The sequence below is a fragment of the Petaurus breviceps genome, unplaced genomic scaffold (assembly GCF_028583685.1).
Source record: "Petaurus breviceps papuanus isolate PSGF00001 unplaced genomic scaffold, PetGlider_PUasm1.0 90723, whole genome shotgun sequence".
Classification (NCBI taxonomy): Eukaryota; Metazoa; Chordata; class Mammalia; order Diprotodontia; family Petauridae; genus Petaurus; species Petaurus breviceps.
In genome coordinates this window covers 12,433,467-12,453,954 of record NW_027187323.1, presented here as the reverse complement: position 1 = coordinate 12,453,954, position 20,488 = coordinate 12,433,467, and the positions used below count along the sequence as shown (strand labels likewise).

The 20,488-nt window shown below is 35.5% G+C and overlaps 1 protein-coding gene across 1 annotated transcript in view; it reads right to left on the bottom strand.

The window, feature by feature from the left end:
* Positions 1-20,488, bottom strand: part of LOC138145106 (low-density lipoprotein receptor-related protein 1B-like) — a 1,285,961-nt gene that overhangs the window by 209,207 nt on the left and 1,056,266 nt on the right. Inside the window, exon 6 of the mRNA XM_069066764.1 lies at positions 10,126-10,383. Coding sequence (XP_068922865.1) covers positions 10,126-10,383 — 258 coding nt within the window. The remainder of the gene's footprint in view (positions 1-10,125; positions 10,384-20,488) is intronic.

Here is a 20,488-nt window from a genome sequence, read left to right as displayed (position 1 = left end):
GTAACAAGAAAAATCTGACCACAGGAAATTATTACGGTGTCAGGGAAGTTCGTGGAAGGAGACAAACACGTCAAAACACGAAGTTGTCTCAAGCCCAGAAAGAACTGATAGAAGAGGTCATAAAAGAGCTTAAAGATCACATATGAGCAGGTGGCTAGGTGGCATAGTGAGTAAAGCATGGGCCCCACAGTCAGGAGGACCCAAGGTCAGTCCCGGCCTCAGACACTTAATAACCACACACAAAAACTAGCCGTGTAACCTTGGGCAAGTTACTTAATCCTAATTGCCCTCCAAAAGTAAAAAAAAAAAATCACATAAGAAAGGTAGAAGAAAAATAAGGGAAAAAATGAGAGTGATGCAAGAGAATTATGAAAGAAGAAAACAACTCTTTAAAAAGTACAATTAGCCAAGTAGAAAAGAAAATACAATGGACCAGTGGAAGCTAATGCTTCTATGAGATATCAAGAATCAATCAAAGCAATTTTAAAAAGTGAAAGAAATGGAAGAAAAAGTAAAATAACCTTAGAGGAGAAACAAGTGATCTGGAAAATAGATCCAGGAGAAACCATGTCAGAATCATTGGAGTATCTGAAAGTCATAATTAAAAGTAATACCTGGAGAGCATCTTTCAAGAAATTATCAGGAAAAACCATCTTGATATTCTAGAACCAGAGGGCAAAATAGGCGTTGAAAGTATTCACTGATTATCTCAGAAAAGAGATCCCAAAATAAAAACTCCAAGGAACATTACAACAAGATTTCAGAACTATCAGGTCAAGATAAAAATACTGCAATTGCCTGGAAAGAAACATTTCAAATGTCAGAGATCCACAATCGTGACTACACAGTATTTAGCCACTGTAACATGAAAAGATTAGAGGTCATGGAGTGTGATGTTTCAGAAGGCAAAGAAGCTAGGACTAAAACCAAGAATTACTTATCTAGTGAAATTGGACATAATACATCAAGACAGATATAGTCATTTAATGAAATAGAAGGATTTCAAGCTTTCTTTTTTTTCCATTTTTGGGGGCTTTTTTTTTGGAGGGGGGAGGGCAGGGCAATTGGGGTTAAGTGACTTGCCCAAGGTTACATGGCTAGTAAGTGTTAAGTGTCTGAGGCCAGATTTGAACTCAGGTCCTCCTGACTCCTGGGCTGGTGCTCTATTCACTGCACCACCTACCTGCCCTGATTTCAAAGGAGAAAATGAGAATTAAAACAAAAGTTTGATCTGCAATATAAAAACCCAAGGAAAGCATAAACAGGTTAAAAAGGGAAAATAAAACATGAAGGATTCAATAGAGCTAAACTGTTTATGTCCCCACATGGAAAGATGACACTTGTAATTCTTTAAAATTTTGTCACTAATAGTACAGCTAGAAGGAATATACATAAATACAGGATATGAATATAAGATGAATTTGAGGAAATGACATAAAAATAATTAAAGAATGAGAAAGAGAAGTACACTGGGTGGAGAAGGAAGAGACAGATAGAATGGGGTAAATCATTTCATGTGAAGAGTCACAAAAGACCAATTAAAGTGGAGTGGAAGATGGGAGGGTGGTGATGGGCATCATTTGAACCTCATTCTCATAAGTATTGGCTCAAAGAGGGAATAATATATGCAATCACTTGAATATAGAAATCTATCTTATCCAACACGGAATTAGGAGGGGAGGAGATTAAGTAAAGGGATGTGGGACTGAAAGAACAGTGGGAAAATGTGGGGAGGTGGTAAACAGAAGCAAAACACTGGTGAGGAGGGAAAGGCTAAAAGGAGAGAGAGGACAAACAGGAGGAAAAATAGTATGGAGGGAAATACAGTTTGTAATCATAACTATGAATATGAATGGGATGAACTCTTCCACAAAATGGAAGCAGATAGATTGAATCAAAAATCAGAATCCTACAGGATATTTACAAGAAACGCATTTGAAGCAGAGAGACACAAACACAAAGTAAAGGCAAGGGGCAAGAGCAGAGTCTCTTATGCTTCAGCTGAAGTAAAAGAAAAAAAAGCAGGGATGGCAATCCTGATCTCAAATAAAATAAAGACAAAGATAGACCTAATTAAAAGAGATAAGGAAGGAAACTACATTTTGCTAAAAGGTATCATAGACAATAAAGCAACATCAACACTAAACATATATGCAACAAGTGGTATAGCATCCAAGTTCTTAAAAGAAAAATTAAGTGAGTTACAGGAAGAAATAGATAGCAAAACTGTATTAACGGGATACACCAAGTGTTCCCTCTCAGAACTCAATAAATCCAGCTTAAAAAAAAAAGAAACTAAGGAGGTAAATGGAATATTTGAAAAATTAGGTATAACAGAACTTTGGAGAAAAATTAATGGAAATGAAAAGGAATACACCTTTTCTCAGTAGCACATGGCACCTACAAAAAATACTGACTATATTAGTGTGTAAAAAACTCAAAATTAAATGTAGGAAGGCAGAAATGCTAAATCTATTCTTCCTGTAAACTAATGTGATAAAAATTACATTCAACAAAGGGAAATGAAAAGATAGATTAAAAAATTAATTGGAAACTATATAATCTAATCCTATGGAGTAAGTGGGTCAAAGAACAAATCAGAGAAACAATCAATAATTTCATTAAACAGAATGACTACGGTGAGATAACATGCCATAATTTATGGGATGAAGTCAAAGAAGTACTTAAGGGAAAATTTATTTCTCCAAATTCTTACATCAACAAAATAAAGAAAGAGCAGATCATGGAATTGGGCATGCAACTGCAAAAATCAGAAAAAACTACTCATTAAAAATCCCCAATTAACACTAAATTGGAAATCCTGAAAATCAAAGTTGATATTAATAAAATTAAAGTAAAAAATGCTATTGTGGTAATAAATTAAACTAGGAGGTGAAATAATTAAAAAAGCAGTAAGATAGATAAAGCATTGGTTATTTGGTTTTTAGAGAAAGAAAACCAAATATGCAGTATCAAAAATGAAAAGCATGAATCACTACCAAAAAAGAAGAAATTAAAGTGATCATTAGGAAATATTTTGCCCAATTATATGTCAATATATCTGACAACATGAGTGAAATTGATGAATGTTTACGAAAATATAAATTGCCTAGATTAACAGATCAGGAAAAAGAATGCCTTAATAACCCTATCTCAGAAAAAAAAAGAAATTAAACAAGTCATTAATGAACTCCCTGAGGAAAAGTCCCCAGGGTCAAATGGGTTCACAAGTGAATTCTACCAAACATTTAAAGAACAACTAATCCCAATACCATATAAACTATTTTGGAAAATAGGCAAGGGAGTCCTGCCAAAGTCCTCTTGAGATGCAAATATGTGCTGATAGATTAACCAGGAAGAGCTAAAACAGAGAAAAAAAATGATAAACCTGTTTCCATAATGAATATTGGTGCAAAAATTTTGGACAAACTACTAGCTATGTGATTACAGCCATATATCACAAGGATTATACACTATGATTTATATACAGCTAATCTATTCCACTGATTTACCACTCTATTTCTTAGGTAGTGCCAGATAGTTTTAATGACTACTGCTTTATAATATTGTTTGAGATCTTGTGGGATTTATATCAGGAATGCAGGAACAATATTAGGAAAATTAGTATTAGGTTCAACATTTGAAATATAACCAACATAATTGACCATATCAAAAACAAAATCAAATGAAATCATATGATTATCTCAATAGATGCTGAAAAACCTTCTGACAAAATACAGAACCCATTCCTATTAAAACCACTAGAGAGTTTAGGAATAAAGGGAGGTTTCCTCAGAGTAATAAGTGGTATCTATCTAAAACCATCAGCAAGAATTATCTGTAATGGGGATAAGCTAGAAGCCTTCCCAATAAGAGAGGGGTGAAGAAAGATGTCCATCATCACAAAGCAAACTACTTGCTCTCTGTCATTTGGGTTTTGTTTTATTTTATTTCCTCTTTCTCATTGTTCACCCCATTGGTTATAATCCTTCTTTATAACTTGACTAATGTTCAATGTGAAGGTATTTGTAGAAACTATATTTGATTACATGCTGCCATGGGGGTGGGGAGGGGGAAGAGAGTTAGGGGGAGAAAATTTGAAACTCAAGGGATTGTGGAACTGAATGTTGTAAGCTAAAAGTAAATGAAGGAATTTAAATTTAAAAAAGAAATGTTACCTGTACCAATAAGAGAAGAAAAATAATTGGAAGGAATTAGAATAGGCAATGAGAAAACAAAACTCTTTGTAGACTATATGATGGTATACTTGGAGGACTCTAGAGAATCAACTAAAAATTATTTGAAATAATTAACTTTAGCAAAGCTGCAGGATATGAGATAAACCCACATAAATCATCAGCATTTCTTTATATGCCCAACAAAGCCTTTCAATAAGACATAGAAAGAGAAATTCCATTGAAAAGAATTGAAAACATTATAAAATACTGGGAAGTCTACCTACCAAGACAAACACAGCAACTATATGAATGCAATTACAAGATACCTTTCATACAAATAAAGTCATATTTAAACAATTGGACAACTATCAATTTTTTATTAGTAGGCTGAGTCAATATAATAAAAATACAATCCTGCTGAAACTAATTTGCTTATTCAGTGCTGTACCAATCAAACTACTGAAAATTGTTTGATAGAGCTAGAAAAAAATAACAAAAAAATTCATTTGGAAGAATGACAGGTAAAAAAAAATTATCAAGGGAATTGACAGAAAAAAAATTCAAAGGAAGGTAGCTTAGCAATACCAGATCTCAAACTATATTATAAAGCAGTAATCATCAGAACTATTTGGTACCAGCTAAGAAATAGAGTGGTGGATCAGTGAAATAGATTAGCTATACAAGACACAGTAGTCAATGACCATAGTAACCTAGTGTTTGATAAACCCAAACACTCCAGTCTTTGGGATAAGAACTCAACATTTGACAAAAACTACTGGAAAACAATAGGACACAAACTAGGTACAGACAAACATTTCATACTGTATACCAAGGTCAAAATGGGTATATGATTTAGACACAAAGAATGAAAGCATAAGCAAAATGGAATAGCAAGGAATAGTCTGCCTGACAAATTTTTCAGGAAGGGAAGAATTCATGACCAAATAAGAGATGTAGAATATGATGAAATGTAAAATAGATAATTTTGATTTCATTAAAATAGAAAGGTTTTGTATGAATAAAACCATTGCAACCAAGATTAGAAAGAAAACAGAAAGCTGGGAAACAATCTTTACAGCAAGTTATCTCTAATAAAGGTCTCATTTTTTCTAATATATAGAGAACTGAGTAAAATTTATAAGACTACAAGTCATTCCCCAGTTGATAAATGGTTAAAGAAAATGAACAGGCACTTTTCAGATGAAGAAATGAAAGCTATCTATGGCATATGAAGAAATGCTCTAAATCACATTTGATTAGAGAAACTAAAATTAAAACATCTGAATTACCAACTCACACCTATCAGGTTGGCTAATGTTACAAAAAAGGAAAAGGAGAGGATGTGGGAAAACTGGGACACTAATAAATTGTTGACAGAGTTGTGAACTTATCCAACCATATTGTAGAGGAATTTGGAACTCTTCCTAAAGGGCAACCAAATAGTGCATACCCTTTGATCCAGCAATAACCACTACTAGGTCTATATCCCAAAGAGATCATTATATAGGGAAAAGGACCTATATGTGCAAAATTATTTATAGAAGCCCTTTTTGTGGTGGTAAAATATTGGAAATTGAGATGATACCCATCAATTAGGGAATGACTGAATAAGCTGTGGTATATGAATATAATAGATTACTATTATGCAACAAGAAATGATGAACCAGAAGATTTCAGAAAAAACCTGGAAAGACTTGCATGAACTGATGCAAAGTGAAATGACCAGAACCAGGAAAATATTGTACACTGTATCAGCAACATTATATGAGGGCCAAGGATAAATGACTCGGCTCTTCTCAACAACACAATGATCTAAGAAAAGTATAAATGACCCTTGAAGGAGAATATTATCCACATCCAGATAACGAACTGATAGACTCTGAATACAGATTGAAGCATGTTTTTCACTTATTTTATTCTTTTTGAGTTTTTTTTCTTTTGATCTGTTTCTTCTTTCACAACTGTGACTCATATTGGTCACATTAGTCATTAGGAAATATGTTTCATATGATAGCACATGTATAACATATCGAATTGCTTACCATTTTTAGAAGAGTAGAGGGGAGGGAAAGGAGGGAGAAAAATTTGGAACTCAACGTCTTGCAAAAATGAAGGCTAAAAATTCTCTTCACATGTAATTGGGGAAAAAATAAAATACTATTAAAAATAAAATAAAATGCCAGTTGACCAACTACATGACTATATCAAGAATGCAAAAATGGCTTAATATAAAGAAAACTATAAATATAATGGAATATATCAGTAAAAGTCACATTTGTGTCAATATATGCAGAGAAAATCTTTGGCAATAGTTGACTCATTTTTTTTTTAGGTAATTGTTACTTAAATTTGATTGAATTCCAGTTGGCCTGGGACTGTTTTATTTCTTAGTTTATTAATTGTTTGCTCAATTTTTGTATCAGTTTTTTTTGTTTGTTTGTTTTGTTTTTGTTTTCCTTTTTGGAGGGCAATCGGGGTTGTGACTTGCCCAAGGTCACATGGCTAGTAAATGTTAAGTGTCTGAGGCTGGATTTGCACTCAGGTTTTCCTGACTTCAGGGCCAGCACTCTATTCACTGTGCCACCTAGCTGCCCCATAATTATTTCTAATAATTTCCTTTATTTACCTATCAAATTTGGATTATCATTTTAAATTTTCATTTATGTTGATTCAGTTTTCTTCTCTTTTTAAAATTCATGCTAGTTAATGGTTTTCTACTTTATTAGTCTTCTCCAAACAATAACTCCTTAATAATCTATTAATTCAAGAGTTGTGTGTTTTTATTGTCAACTCAATTTCTTTTTGGATTTTCATGATTTATATTTGTGTGTGTGTGTGTGTGTGTGTGTGTTACTTCTTGGAGCTTTTTTTGGAGCTTTTTTTTGTTTGTTTAGTTGCATCTACAATCTCTGTTTTTTTCTCTTATTGATAAAAATATATGGAAATATAAATTTTCCTGTAAAGACTGATTCTCAAAAGTTTTGGTACATTGTTTCATTGCTATCATTGTGCATGACGAAATTTGTTGTCAAATTTTGTTTCATTTTTTGATGATAATTCTTTAGTATTATATCTTTTATTCTCTATTATCTCTGACCATGATATCTGCTTATTAAATAGGATCAAATATAAACTGCCATTTACCATTTAAAGATTATGATTTGGTTGAATACTTCCTAACTTTCCATTCTTCTTACACATTAGTTTCTTACTTCCATGTACTCTATGATCCAGCTACACTGATATATTTGTTTTCTCCAACACACAACAGTCTATTTTCTGTCTCTATATCTTTGAGCCAGTTTGCCTCTTCCTTGGAGAATGAGCATGATGATGATGTGAAAAAGTCTAGAAGTATGGGTTATAACTATCCTTTAAAGAGCTTTAAACACATATAAAGCAGTAACACACATCTCTACCACTATATCTGGCAATATGTATTTCTTCTTAAAAGAAATCAACTCTTTGTGAAAATTCAGAGTAGATGAACTAAAAATAAATGGAAAAAAGTCCAAGAGATAATCTTTGGAAGAGTGAAGAAAAATGACAAATATTCAAGCTGACTTCAATCAGTTCATTATTTTTGCTAATGCAGTGTGATGGAGATTTTAAGTCATCATTTATGGAAGGAATATCCAAATTTATCATCAATTCAAGAATTGTTATCTTGGCTGCATAGCTCATAATATAAAAATACAGCTATTTTTGTCTCTCAATAAAATACTTGTTTTATGAACAATGATGGGGGAGCCCACCTCACACATAGCCCTGCCCCACTCCCTTCATTAAATTATTTCCATGTTTTTTTTTACATTTTTACCCAAAGTAACTGAGAAAATTATACAATTTAAAGATGACACGGACAAAAAATAATTTATTCCAATTAAAAAATGTTCATTACATTATTTTTTCAATTAAAATTAACTATTCAGTTTTACAAACTATTTAGTCAAAAAGTTTAATTAAAAAGTCTTATAAATAACTCTTTCATAAGTGAAACACAGATCTAAGTCATAATTTCAGTGATATATGGTTATATATGCTATATATAACATTTTAAAGGAGATATAGTTTGCTTATGAGTAGAAATATGTATTTTGAAAAGGCTTATTCCTATCATGAAGCATATTAACAAGGGAATAGTTTGTTTACAGGTTTGAGATGCCTTTTCCTGGAAATATTTTTTATTGTAATAGCCACCCATCTGTCTTGCATTGAATAGGGCTGGGTCAACTGCAATGGTATTGGCTAAGGAATTATCTTATATGAATAGGACTGGGCTTGTGTTGAATAATTAATTGGTAGTGTTATCAGCTCTAGGACTCTAACATCTGCCTGGGGCTAATGTCTATGACATTCACACAGTGAAGGAGCCCTCCAGTAGCTTTCTCTACTGCTATTCTGTTATTTACTATTTTCTATGACAGTCTCTCTATATCCTTTTTGAAATATCAATCATAGTTAACAGCCTAGGGAATTTATGACCCATTGTCACAGTTAAGGACTTGTCAATTATTTTAGCTATGCTAAGAGGACCTCCAAAGCTTTTAATTATATTGTGATGAAATCTTTCTTTTCTATTCACATAAAAATGTATTCAATTAAGACTTTAAATCCCCTATTTTCTCATTTTTTCACAAATGTATTATTAAATCCACCTAAATCACTCATTGGATATTACATAATTTTGTTTCTCTATATTTGATGGGAATCATTAACTTCATCAATTCTCCCCTTTCATTGATTGTGCCTCCAAACCCTTAATAAGACAAAATCATTGATTCTAAACCACCAAACTTCCCAGACTTGAAAATTTTACATAATGTTAACATAGCACTGTCTGGTTTTTGTCTCTTCCCTCCATTTGATTGGGAATGTTTTTCCTTCTTATTATTCTACAGATTTTTATATCCAATGAATTAGTAATGTCATGCTTTGTAGCAAATTATAATGTAAAGAAATGCTGTGAAAATTCCCATGAATATTTTTGAAGGCATTACTCTATATGTGTATGTGTGAATAACATGTATGTATGTGTGTATTATGTGTGTGTGTATACATATTATATATGTATATGAATATGCATGTATTTACTGGGATGTGGAACTATATTGTGAATAACATGTATATATGTGTGTCTTATGTGTGTATATACATATTATATATATATATGAATATGCATGTATGTACTGGGATATGGAACCATGTTTGGCATGACCTCATATGTATAAGGGCATCATGTTTTCTGCCTTCTCAATGGGTTGAGGAGAGGGTGAGAATTAGGAGCTGAAAGTAAAATTTAATTAAGTGTGTGTATGTATGCACTTGAGAAATGTATACTAAGCATAAATTTAATTAGCTACACACATGTGCACACCCAGAAGTATTTCCCCACAAAGGCCGCAGGTTATAATAATGTGAAGATGGTTGCTGTTTCATCTATTCCAAAAAGTGAGAGATGTGCCACATATAACACAACTCTTCAGGGCTGTTAGAACTGAAATTTACAAAAGCTCTGTTACTCTAAAATGTAACAATCTTAGATAGGTGTCATTAATTAGCATACTGTAATTTAAACCTAATTGTCTTCAAAGAATTTTATAAGACACGACAATGGGATGGCACATAATCCACAAGCCTATGTCCTTTGCTGACTTTCTGTTTTCTGTATCCTCCCTTGGCTACCACCACACACCATGCTTGCAGCCTATGGAAACAAAACACCCAAGCAGCCAGCATTGATTGCAGTGCATTGAGAAAGGAATCAGTATCATCAATTCAATAATTATCTCCATAGAAAGTTTAAATACTGAAACTGAAAATACACAAAATATTGGAAAGTATGAAATCTCTGACAGTTTTCAATCAAGCAGGGAGATTTGGGAATATTTTGGTCTGCAAAAGAAATCCACAAGGGATGACAGGCAATCTGAATTAAAACACTTACTGTGGAGGGATTGAAGAATGTTGATTATCCATTCATCTGTTAATTGTCCAGTTTTTGTTATCTGGGTACATTTCAGCTGATTTGAAGATTCTCTTGACTCAATCCAACAAATTCTATCCTCGTTATAAATAAAATCCAAAGTGTGAATTTCCTTTCCTTTCCCTGAACTCAGGGCTGCCACTTTGCTTCCATTGAGATACAATACCTCAATTGTTTCATAATTTGTGATCAACAGAACTGGGGGCCTATCACTGGGTTCTGAAACAAAAGAGAGAAAGAAAAGTGGTCATTAAAGAAAAAAAGAGAAGCAGTTTATCACCTCCTTTGCATTATTCATTAAAAGTTAACATTGTGGTTTTAGAAATTACATCCTTTAAAGTAAATTCTCACATAGAGTTAGTGCATTTAGACTACTTATTTGTTTTGCGTAACCCATGTCTCTAGCTGCCTCTCTGATTTTCTATTTCAGCTTACTTCTTTGCAGCAAATATTCCACTAAACACTGACATCCTTTATTTCTGCAGTAATGTGCTTTCTCTATATGAAGACTGTGATAATAAACTTTTTTTTCCAGTAAATCAGGTGCTTTCAATTTTTTTATTAATGTTGCTGAATTTGGTCAGATCTGTTTACAACATATAGACCAATCCCTCTGCCCTCCAGTGACCAATGGCATGTTTTTTTTTTTTTTTGAGATGGATGTATGGGGTTAGAAGCACAGTCTATGGAGCAGAACAGAACTAAATAGCCTAGAGAGAGAGCAAACCTGTAAGCTTGGCCTCATTTGCACCATGATCTATCAGAAGTGCTGAGCCACACATTTCCTTAGAAGCTATAGACAGAAATAATGATTTCTAAGCTCTTTCTTCTCATACCCCTCTGAATAGGGTCCTCCCACCATACATTAAGGGAACTAAGAGACCAGAGGTTAGAGCAGCTTATTCAATGTCACATTTCTGAACATGCATCAGAGCTGACATTAGGACTAATGAGCTTTTGATGAACATTGCCTGGGTGTCCAATCTTTCCATGTCACGATTTTTAGAAAACCAGAAAAGCACATGCTTAATTAGAGCTGGGTGATTCCAGAGTTAAGCTGCATTCTTTAAAATCAGTGTGGTTTCTGGGCAGGTTGTAGACTGATCAACACAATATTTTCCTTCAGCTTCTCAAGTAAAAGTGGTAGAAGTGCTGAGAATGAAAGCATAAAATCAGGGTTTGATTGTTTGTCATGGGGGAGCTTTCCAAAGAACTTGCTTCTATTAAAAAAAAAGTTGATATGTAATAAATCCAGCAAAAGATGAGATTCCTGTAGGAATTCAGAAGCAACATTTCCTCATTCTACCATGCAATGATGTTGAAGATTATAAATGAAGAAAAGTGTCAAATGTATTTATCATGGATAAAAGGAACAAATAAGCTTCCATTCTGACACACTTACTATGTAATATCTCTTTTTAGAAAATAAGTTGGAAGATGTTTCATTTAGAACATTGTTTCTAATTCAAAAGATTGCCGCTTCCATTATCTTTTTTTCCCTTTTCTACTGCACATAGGAAAGCCAACTTCCATGGAAGTAGCACATCCATGTAACATAGTGTAAGGGCAAGGCTTCAATAAATCAATAAAACATCCCCATTCCACTTTTAAGTAATTACCTTAATTAGTTTAAAATACTTCTAATAGAATCAATGAATCAAAGGCAAAAAATAGGTGGGAAAAGTCTTTTGATTCTTTGGAAATACTGAAAACCATTATGCAAAATGAAATGATACTATACAGAAAGGTGCAGTTGCTGTTTGAGAAGACTATATCACATCCTGTGAGGCTTGTATAAAATGATGACCCAATTTGAAACAGAGTATTCCAGAAGCAGGTAAGCCCAGGGAAGAATACAGTCCAAATAAGCCCCAGAGGAAGTCACCTGGAAGGGTAAGACAAGGTTTGGGAAGAGAAGACCCTTTGGCTCCATTTATTTTTGCCCAGAAGCTGATCACATGAACTTTGAAAGGTTGGAGGACTTTGAACCCCCCACCCCCACCCCGGTGCCTTTGGAGTGTCCCTGAAACAAATAATGGCAGTGTCATCAATGGGAGCTGAGGACAAATGTGACACATTGAGCAAAGAACAAGTTTAGGATTTGACAAGAAGCCCAGCAGAAAGCTTGAGCACAGCAGTTAAAGGGAAGATCATGAGGACTCCATGAAGGATTATAAAACTGTGAACTATCCCTTTATGACATATGCTCAAACCTTAAGCCCACTTGTGTCTGGACTCTGTGTATACTTGTGAGAGAATTTATGGAGAGCATACTTTATAGTAAACTTTCTTTTCTCAAAGTTAATTGTCTGATTGGATAATTGATATCCACTGAAAATCAGTGAGGGGAGCACACTAGTAAGGGCACATGTGCTATCAAGCTAAAGAAAAACCCTAACCATTCAGGGTTATCTTCAGAAATATGAAGGAAGGAGGGGGCGGAGCCAAGATGGTGGAGTGGAATCATGTCCTTCCCGCAGCTCCAGCTTCTACCCTCCCAATCCATGTAAAAAGGGGACTCTAAACAAACTTTGGAGCTGCAGCACCCACAAAATGACACGGAGAAGCTAACCTCCCACTGAAGACAGCCTGGCAGGCCAGCAGGAATCCAGCACATTCTGGGAGCCGAGGCCAGCCCCATACCGAGGCTTTAGCCCAAGGGCGGGCCTGACCAGCCACCTGCCAGAGGGACTTCAGATCAGCAGCAGCTGTGGCCGTTTCCAGATTTATCAACACATAGACACAAAGGACAAAGCAAGAGGTCAGTACAGTCTGGAGTTTGTGACCAGTAAGTGGGAGTGCGTGGCTTTTGCCCCCAGGGCGAAAAGCCTCTGAGACGCGGCACAGCCAGCCAGTGCCATGTGGCAGCTTCAGCTCCTAGCCTGCAGAGTGTAGGGGGACCAAGCACCAGTCTGAGGGGTAATTGCTCTTGCTTTAACTTGCTCGGATCTGGATTGCAGCCTAGGGTGGAGGTTCTGGGGTGTGTGTCCAGCTTGCCAGAGGGTGTGGAGACCTCAAAGAGGGAACCCATCTAATACCTCTGGCAGCTGAGAAAACTCCAGCGTTTGGGACGAAAGCTCCCCTGTCTGGTGGCAGAGTCCTGCTGTGGCAAAAAGCCCAAAAGTCAAGTAATTGAGTGGCAAAATGAGCAGGCAAAGGAAACAAAGCAGACAGAAGATTCCAACAATACACTCCTATTTTGGGGACAAAAAGGAGCAAAGCATGGAACAGGAGGAAAACAGTGAAGTCAGAACTCCTGCACCAAAAACTTCAAAGGAAAATACAAGCTGGTTACAGGCCATAGAGGAACTTAACAAAGATTTTGAAAACCAAATAAGAGAAGTAGAGGGAAAATTGGGAAGAGAAATAACAATGCAAGAAAATTATGAAATGAGAGTCAACAGCCTGACTGAGGAAAATAATACCTTAAAAAACAGACTGACTCAAATGGCAAAGGAGGCCCAAAAAGGCAATGGAGAAGAAGAATGCCTTAAAAAGCCAAATTTGCCAGATGGAAAAAGAATCTCAAAAGCTCACTGATGACAATCATTGCTTCAGAATTAGATTGGAGCAAATGGAAGCTAATGACTTTATGAAAAATCAAGATGCTGTTAAACAGATCCAAACAAATGAAAGAATAGAAGGCAATGTGAAATATCTCATGGGAAAAACCACTGACCTGGAAAATAGATCCAGGAGAGATAATTTAAAAATTATTGGACTGCCTGAAAGCCATGATCAAAGTAAGAACCTATAAATCATCCTCCAGGAAGTTCTCAAAGAAAACTGCCGTGATGTTTTAGTACCAGAGGGCAAAATAGAGGTTGAAAGAATCCACCGATCACCTCCTGAAAAAGATCCCAAAAAGAAAACTCCTAGGAATATTATAGCCAGGTTCTGGAATTCCCAGATTAAGGAGAGAATATTACAAGCAGCCAGGAAGAAACAATTTGAATATTGTGGAAACACAATCAGGATAACCCAGGATCTGGTAGCTTCTACACTGAGGGATCGAAGGGCTTGGAACATGATATTCCGGAGGGCAAAGGAGCTGGGATTAAAAGCAAGAGTCACCTACCCAGCAAAACTGAGTATCATGTTTCAGGGGAAAATATGGTCATTCAGTGGAATAGAGGACTTTCAAGCATTCTTGCTGAAAAAAACCAGAGTTGAATAGAAAATTTGACATTCAGATACAAGAAGCAAGAGAAGCGTGAGAAGGTAAACAGGGAAAAGGAATCATAAGGAACTTATCAAAGTTGAACTATTAACATCCCTACATGGAAAAACAATAATTGTAACTTATGAAACTTTTCTCAGTAGTTGAAGGGATTAGAAATATATATATATATATATTTGTCTATATATGAGGGTATATGGGCATATGAATGTGTGTATATATGTTTACAGGTATACATAGATAGAGGGCACAGGACCAATTTAACAGGAAGGAATGATACTTAAAAGGTGAAAGGTGAGGTGAGAGGAATATAATGAGAGGAGATGGGGAGAGACAGATTGGGGTAAACTATCTCATACAGAAAAGGCAAGGGAAAATGGTTACAATGGAGGGCAAGAATAGGAAGGCAAAAGGGAATGGGTCAACCTTATTCCCATTGAATTTGGCTTGAGGAGGGAGTGAAATACACACTAAATAGGGTATCTCACACTCCAGGAGAATAGAGGGGGAAGGGGATGAGAGGGGGGATGAGGGAAGGGAGGGTACGCTTGGGGGGAGGGAAGTTGGAAGCACTCACTTTTGAAAATAGATGGGATCAAAGTAGAGAATAGAACAAGTGGGAGGTGTGATAGGAGGGAGGGAAATATAGTCAGTCTTTTACAATATATCTACTATGTTATTGTTTTGCATTAGCCACACATGTACAACCTATACTGAACTGCTTATATTCCCAGTAAGGGTGGGTGACAAGGAAGGACGGGAATGAATCTGGAATTGAAAGTTTTAAAATCAAATATTCATATATATGTGTACATATATATATATATATGTGTATATATATGTGTGTGTGTGTATATATATACACACTATTATTAATACCATCTTACATGTAATTGGGAAATAAGATATACAGGCACTGAGGCATAGAGATCCACTGGAAAAATAGAAAGGGGTATGGGAGAAAATATGGGAGAGAGTAGATTGGAGGGGATATCCTGTGGGACTGCTATTTTGGTGCAGTGGGTAGGGGAAAAACGGGGAGAAAATTTTAACTCAAAATCTGGCAGAAACGAATGATGTAAATCAGAAGTCAATAAAGCACTAAAAAAAAAAAAAGAAATATGAAGGAAGGAGGGCAGCTGGGTGATGCAGTGAATAGAGCACTGCTCCTGGAGTCAGGGGGACCTGAGTTCAAATATGGCCTCAGATGCTTAACACTTGCTAGCCGTGTGACCTTGGGCAAGTCACTTAACCCCAATTGCCCTACCTTCCCCCCTCCAAAAAAAAAAAAAAAGAAATATGAAGGAAGCAGTAGTCAGCCACCAGTTATGGACCAGACCTGCCAGTGTGAGTGGAAGGAACACCAAAGCCATCTATGACACAAGAACATCATAGAATCATAAAATTAGAGATTTTGAGTTGGAAGGAACATGCAAAATCATCAAGTTCAACCTCTTCATTTTAGAGAGGAAGAAACTGAGGCCAGAAGTTAAGTGACTTGGCCAGGGAAGCAGAGCTATTAAAGACCTGCAACAGGTTTTGAAACCAAGACTTCCTGTTTCCAAGTCTAGTACTTTATCCACTATTTGATACAGGACTCCTAGAAGTTCAATGTAGATTACTCAGAATATGTATTGGTTTTACTTCAGACCTAAATAATGAAGGTAAAGTGACCAATAAAAAGGGCCCCTCACATAAAAGAGGTTGTTTTGAACTGGATGGAGCTGATAGCCAATCCTCAACCAACTCCCTGGGAATAAACAGCCTTAGCAGCCTGGAAACTCTTATTAGGCCAGCAGTTCCTTCAAATTTCAAAGGTTCTGTGCTATTTATTGGAGCTTACCTTTCCATTCTAACCTGTAGCTAACTGTGGACTACCTGAGCCTCCTTTTCCACATTTGTTCAGTCATTTCTCTTCTGTCTGACTCTTTGTGAGCCTATTTGAGGTTTTCTTGGCAAAGATACTGGAGTAGGTTGCCATTTCCTTCTCCAGTTCATTTTACAGATGAGGAAATTGAGGCAAAGAGAGTTAAGTGACTTGCCCAGGGTCTTATAGGTACTAATTAGCTAAGGTCAGATTTGAACTCAGAAAAACGAGCTTTCTTGAATCTAGGCTCTAACCACCATATCTCCTAGCTGTCCTTCCTCTTCTCCATTAATGTTGCATTATACCATATAGACTGAATTTCCTGACACCACCTTTTGCTTAGATCTCTTAACTGCTCTGTATTTGATCAATCATAGTCTTCCAAACTTTTGCTCTTGCCTAACCCCCTACCAATGTCTTGGATCATGTTGACCTTGGGCTTCCTGAGATTATTTCTAGGCTGGTTTATTGCTACTGCCAGGCTCTAAAAGTCCATGTGTTGCCTCTAACATATACCTTTGAGAAGACATTAAAAGAGTCATGTAAACATATGTTATACATTTTCTACACCAATGATTTTTTTAATCAGATACTATAATCAATAAAACTTTTTGAAAATGAATTTCTAATACATGAATACTTATTTATAAATTATATAGATATATTATACTATGTTAATATATTGTATACCCTATAAAACATATACAAAAAAGGAAACCGAAAAGGATGAGATAAAGCTGAAAAAGATATACTATTTTATTTCTTAATGGTATAAAGCCTCTTTATGCTCTCACCAAAAATATTATTAGCAAAAATATTTGGTGAAAACAATGTGATTGTATATGCTTTATTATATTCTAAAAATCTGTGTCCTGGGAGACGAGGAAGATTTGAAAAGAATCCTTTTTTTGTTGGTAATTAATCATTCAATTAATTTTATCAATCTATTTAGCCAAACAGGTGAATTTCTTTTCCTTAAGATGAAAGGTAGACCATACAACAATGAAATAATAAGTCATAACAGTCAGAAAATATAAGCGTTTTTCAGAAGGAGTCATGTTTCTCTGTGTAGAACACAATGTAAAAAATAACAGGCAAAAGTTAATTGTCTCTGATTTCAACTGAGCAGAAAGCTTTCACTATAAATCCTTTCCTCTTACTTTTGTGGTTCTGCTGAAAAAGATAAATAATACTCAGTGATGATATACTTTAAATTACTATCCATGTTTCCATACTTCAATTGTATTTCGTATGAATATGAGGAATAACAGAAGAAGAGTTTGGTTAGATGTTAGAATTTAGGAATATGAATATGACATAGTAAACATAAAGTGGTAGGTTGGGACCTGGTTGTAAAGGGCTTAAATCTAAAATTGAGGTATTTTTATTTGATCCTCTATTCAGTAAGGAGCTACTGGAGTTTATGTAGTAGGTATGTGACATGATCAGACACATGCTTTAGAAACATAACTTAGGCAGCTGTGTGTGGAGGATGTTTTAGAATGTTGAGCCTTTGGACATGGAAACCCATTAGGATGTCATGGCAATAGTTCAGGCAAGAAGTATTAAATGATTGAAATAGCATGGAAACCCTGTGATGTGGAGAAGTGGGAAAGGATGTGAGAAAGGCTGGAAAGATAGATATGACAAGATTTGTTAACTGTGTGGATTATGTGGAGTAGAATGAAAGTAATGACTTGAGGATAACTCCAAAGTCAAATACCTGGGTGACTGGGAAGATGGTGGTACCCATGCCAAAAAGAGGAAAAGGGACATGCTTGAAAGGGAAATTGGAAATCACCACCCATCTACATCTCCTCATAATGTGGGACTTTCTCTGACCCACCCAAAATAAAAAGGAAAGGAAAGGACTCTAATGGACTAGTGACAGGTGAGTCAAGGTCCACCCACTAAGGAATCCTGGCTATATACATAAGGTTACCTGAAGGGGCAAAGAGTGGGTATGCAGAAGTTAGAGAGGGAAGGATTTTTCCAGTGATATTTGCACTTTTGCTGTTAAGGGGACGGGAGTGGGAATAACTTTTAAGGCCTGACAACAGTTACAGAAACAGGGAGACTGGGAACTTGAATAAATGTGAAAAGAATGGGCAAGGTAGAGAGAATAAGAAAAAATTAGTTAAGGTTAATTATATTTGTATTGGAGATAAGTGCCAGAATTGGTTAACTTAGGAAGAGTGGGATGCAACCCATCTTCTAACCTTCCTTTTGGTAATTCACACTATCCTTGGGGTCCTGTCATGGCAAAAAAGTAAGGTCTCCACATTTTGAGGTCCACTGTTTTTTTTTTTTTTACCATTTATTGAACATGTATCACATTCATTGTCATTACTGATATATATCCTAACTATTCAACTAGACTGCACAATCTCCTTAGAGTTCCTACCTATTGATCATTTGCTACGTTTTTTTGTACCTTGTGACAACTCCCTCAGAATTTCACTCTGTCTTTCTGGCTTAGCTATTTAAAGCCCACAGGGTATAGCTAAGTTTTTTTTTTTTAACTGAACCAATCACATTTTTCCTTTCTTGACACAATCAGGAATTTATTTACCTCACATTAAGATATCACTAGTTAAGGTCACATTTTTAGACATAAACATCTCATTAACACCTTAAAATTATATTATGGGCTTTCTAGTGAGAGGATGTTGGTAAAAGAACAACTTCCATATATACATATAAATGTGCATGTTGGTGCATATATATGCATATTGATAAATATACAAATATACATATATATTCACACGCATATTTGTTTTTTGTTTTAGCTCTTCTTCTGTAGGGGAAAAAAACCCTGCAAGTCAAAAGAAGGCGTGGAATGTGACAATGAGAGAGTTGATAATGCTAGGACACTGCTCTATTTTCAGCAAGGAAGAAGGAGCCAATGCCTAAGATTACACAATTATAGATTTAGCATTGGAAAGGAACTTTGATTTCATGTAGTCCAACCTACTCATTTTACAATTGAGAAAACAGGCCTAAAGAAGTTAAATGGCTTGGTCGTGGTCACACCTGTAGCAAGTACTAAGATTTACCAAGTACTGGCAAAGAACAAATTGGAGTTTGGGTCTGCTGATGACAAATCATATGTTCTTTCCACTGCAAAATGTCATTTTAGGTTATCAAAAGGTAGTAGAAAGGAAGGTGGGACATAATTATTGGAAGAGAGAAGTTTTACTGATAACTATTTGCTGCTGCTACCATTAAATGTATCTTTTAGAATTACTGTTGCTGAATAAGAGATAACAATTAACAAACATAACCCAGATGCCAAGATGATACTGAGATTAAATTTGTTCTGGGCTGATCTACCTGGCATCTGAAATGGATTTCAATTTGGAACTGCCTTAAGTTGCCATATGTTGAACTACAGGAAGAATACTTGGTCTGAGGGGTTTGTATATGGTCAGGCTTTGTATGAGGACTTGATAATTGGTGACCAACCAATATACCTTATCAATGACTGAAATATCCATTATTCTGATGAGAATTCACATGCTATGAATGTAAATAAGGCAGTAAGAATTTCTTTGAGGTGAAAGCTTTAGTGATGAAGAACACAGACCATGTCTTCATGGGTATACTATATGGGCTAAATCCTGATTTTTGTTGCCTTAGCTAAATTGGAAAGACAAACTATTTGGTTAAATGAATTAGCCAAATAAAATGTTTGCTTTAGAATTGTGGCAGGTATTGGTTTTGAAACCTCAGAAAGAAAACTCTAAAGCAAGAGAATCAATAAAAAGGAAAAAGAAAAAAAAAGAAAGCTATTCTTCATCAAAATCTGTCCTATTTGGATTTAATCAAAATGGCCATCAAGCTTGTGAAGTTACAAATGACTCACTGAAGGGAGAACACTTAAAATGTTAGCTCTGAGATGCTTTATTGCAGTGGATGCTTATGTAAGGATTTTTGCTAATTATTCACTATTGGCTCCCCTGTTCAGACAAATGGGCAGGATTGAGAAGAGGGTCAAGACTTGGTGCCAAATTACCACTAAAAACACTAGAAGACCTTGAAATCATCAAGTGCTAATGGCATAATTTCCTTATCCCATTTAATGATGAATGTTAGTGAAGGCTACATGAAGCTGATCCCTCTCCGCTTGCATTGTCTGAAATTTCTACCCTACTGCTTACATTATCACCTAGACTGTCTGTGACACTTGAAAAAGTCCAATCTGCTTAGGTAATGAGGATAAAAGACTGACAAGAATAAATGTGATGCTAAAAGTAAGGTCTTAGAGAGTTTTATCT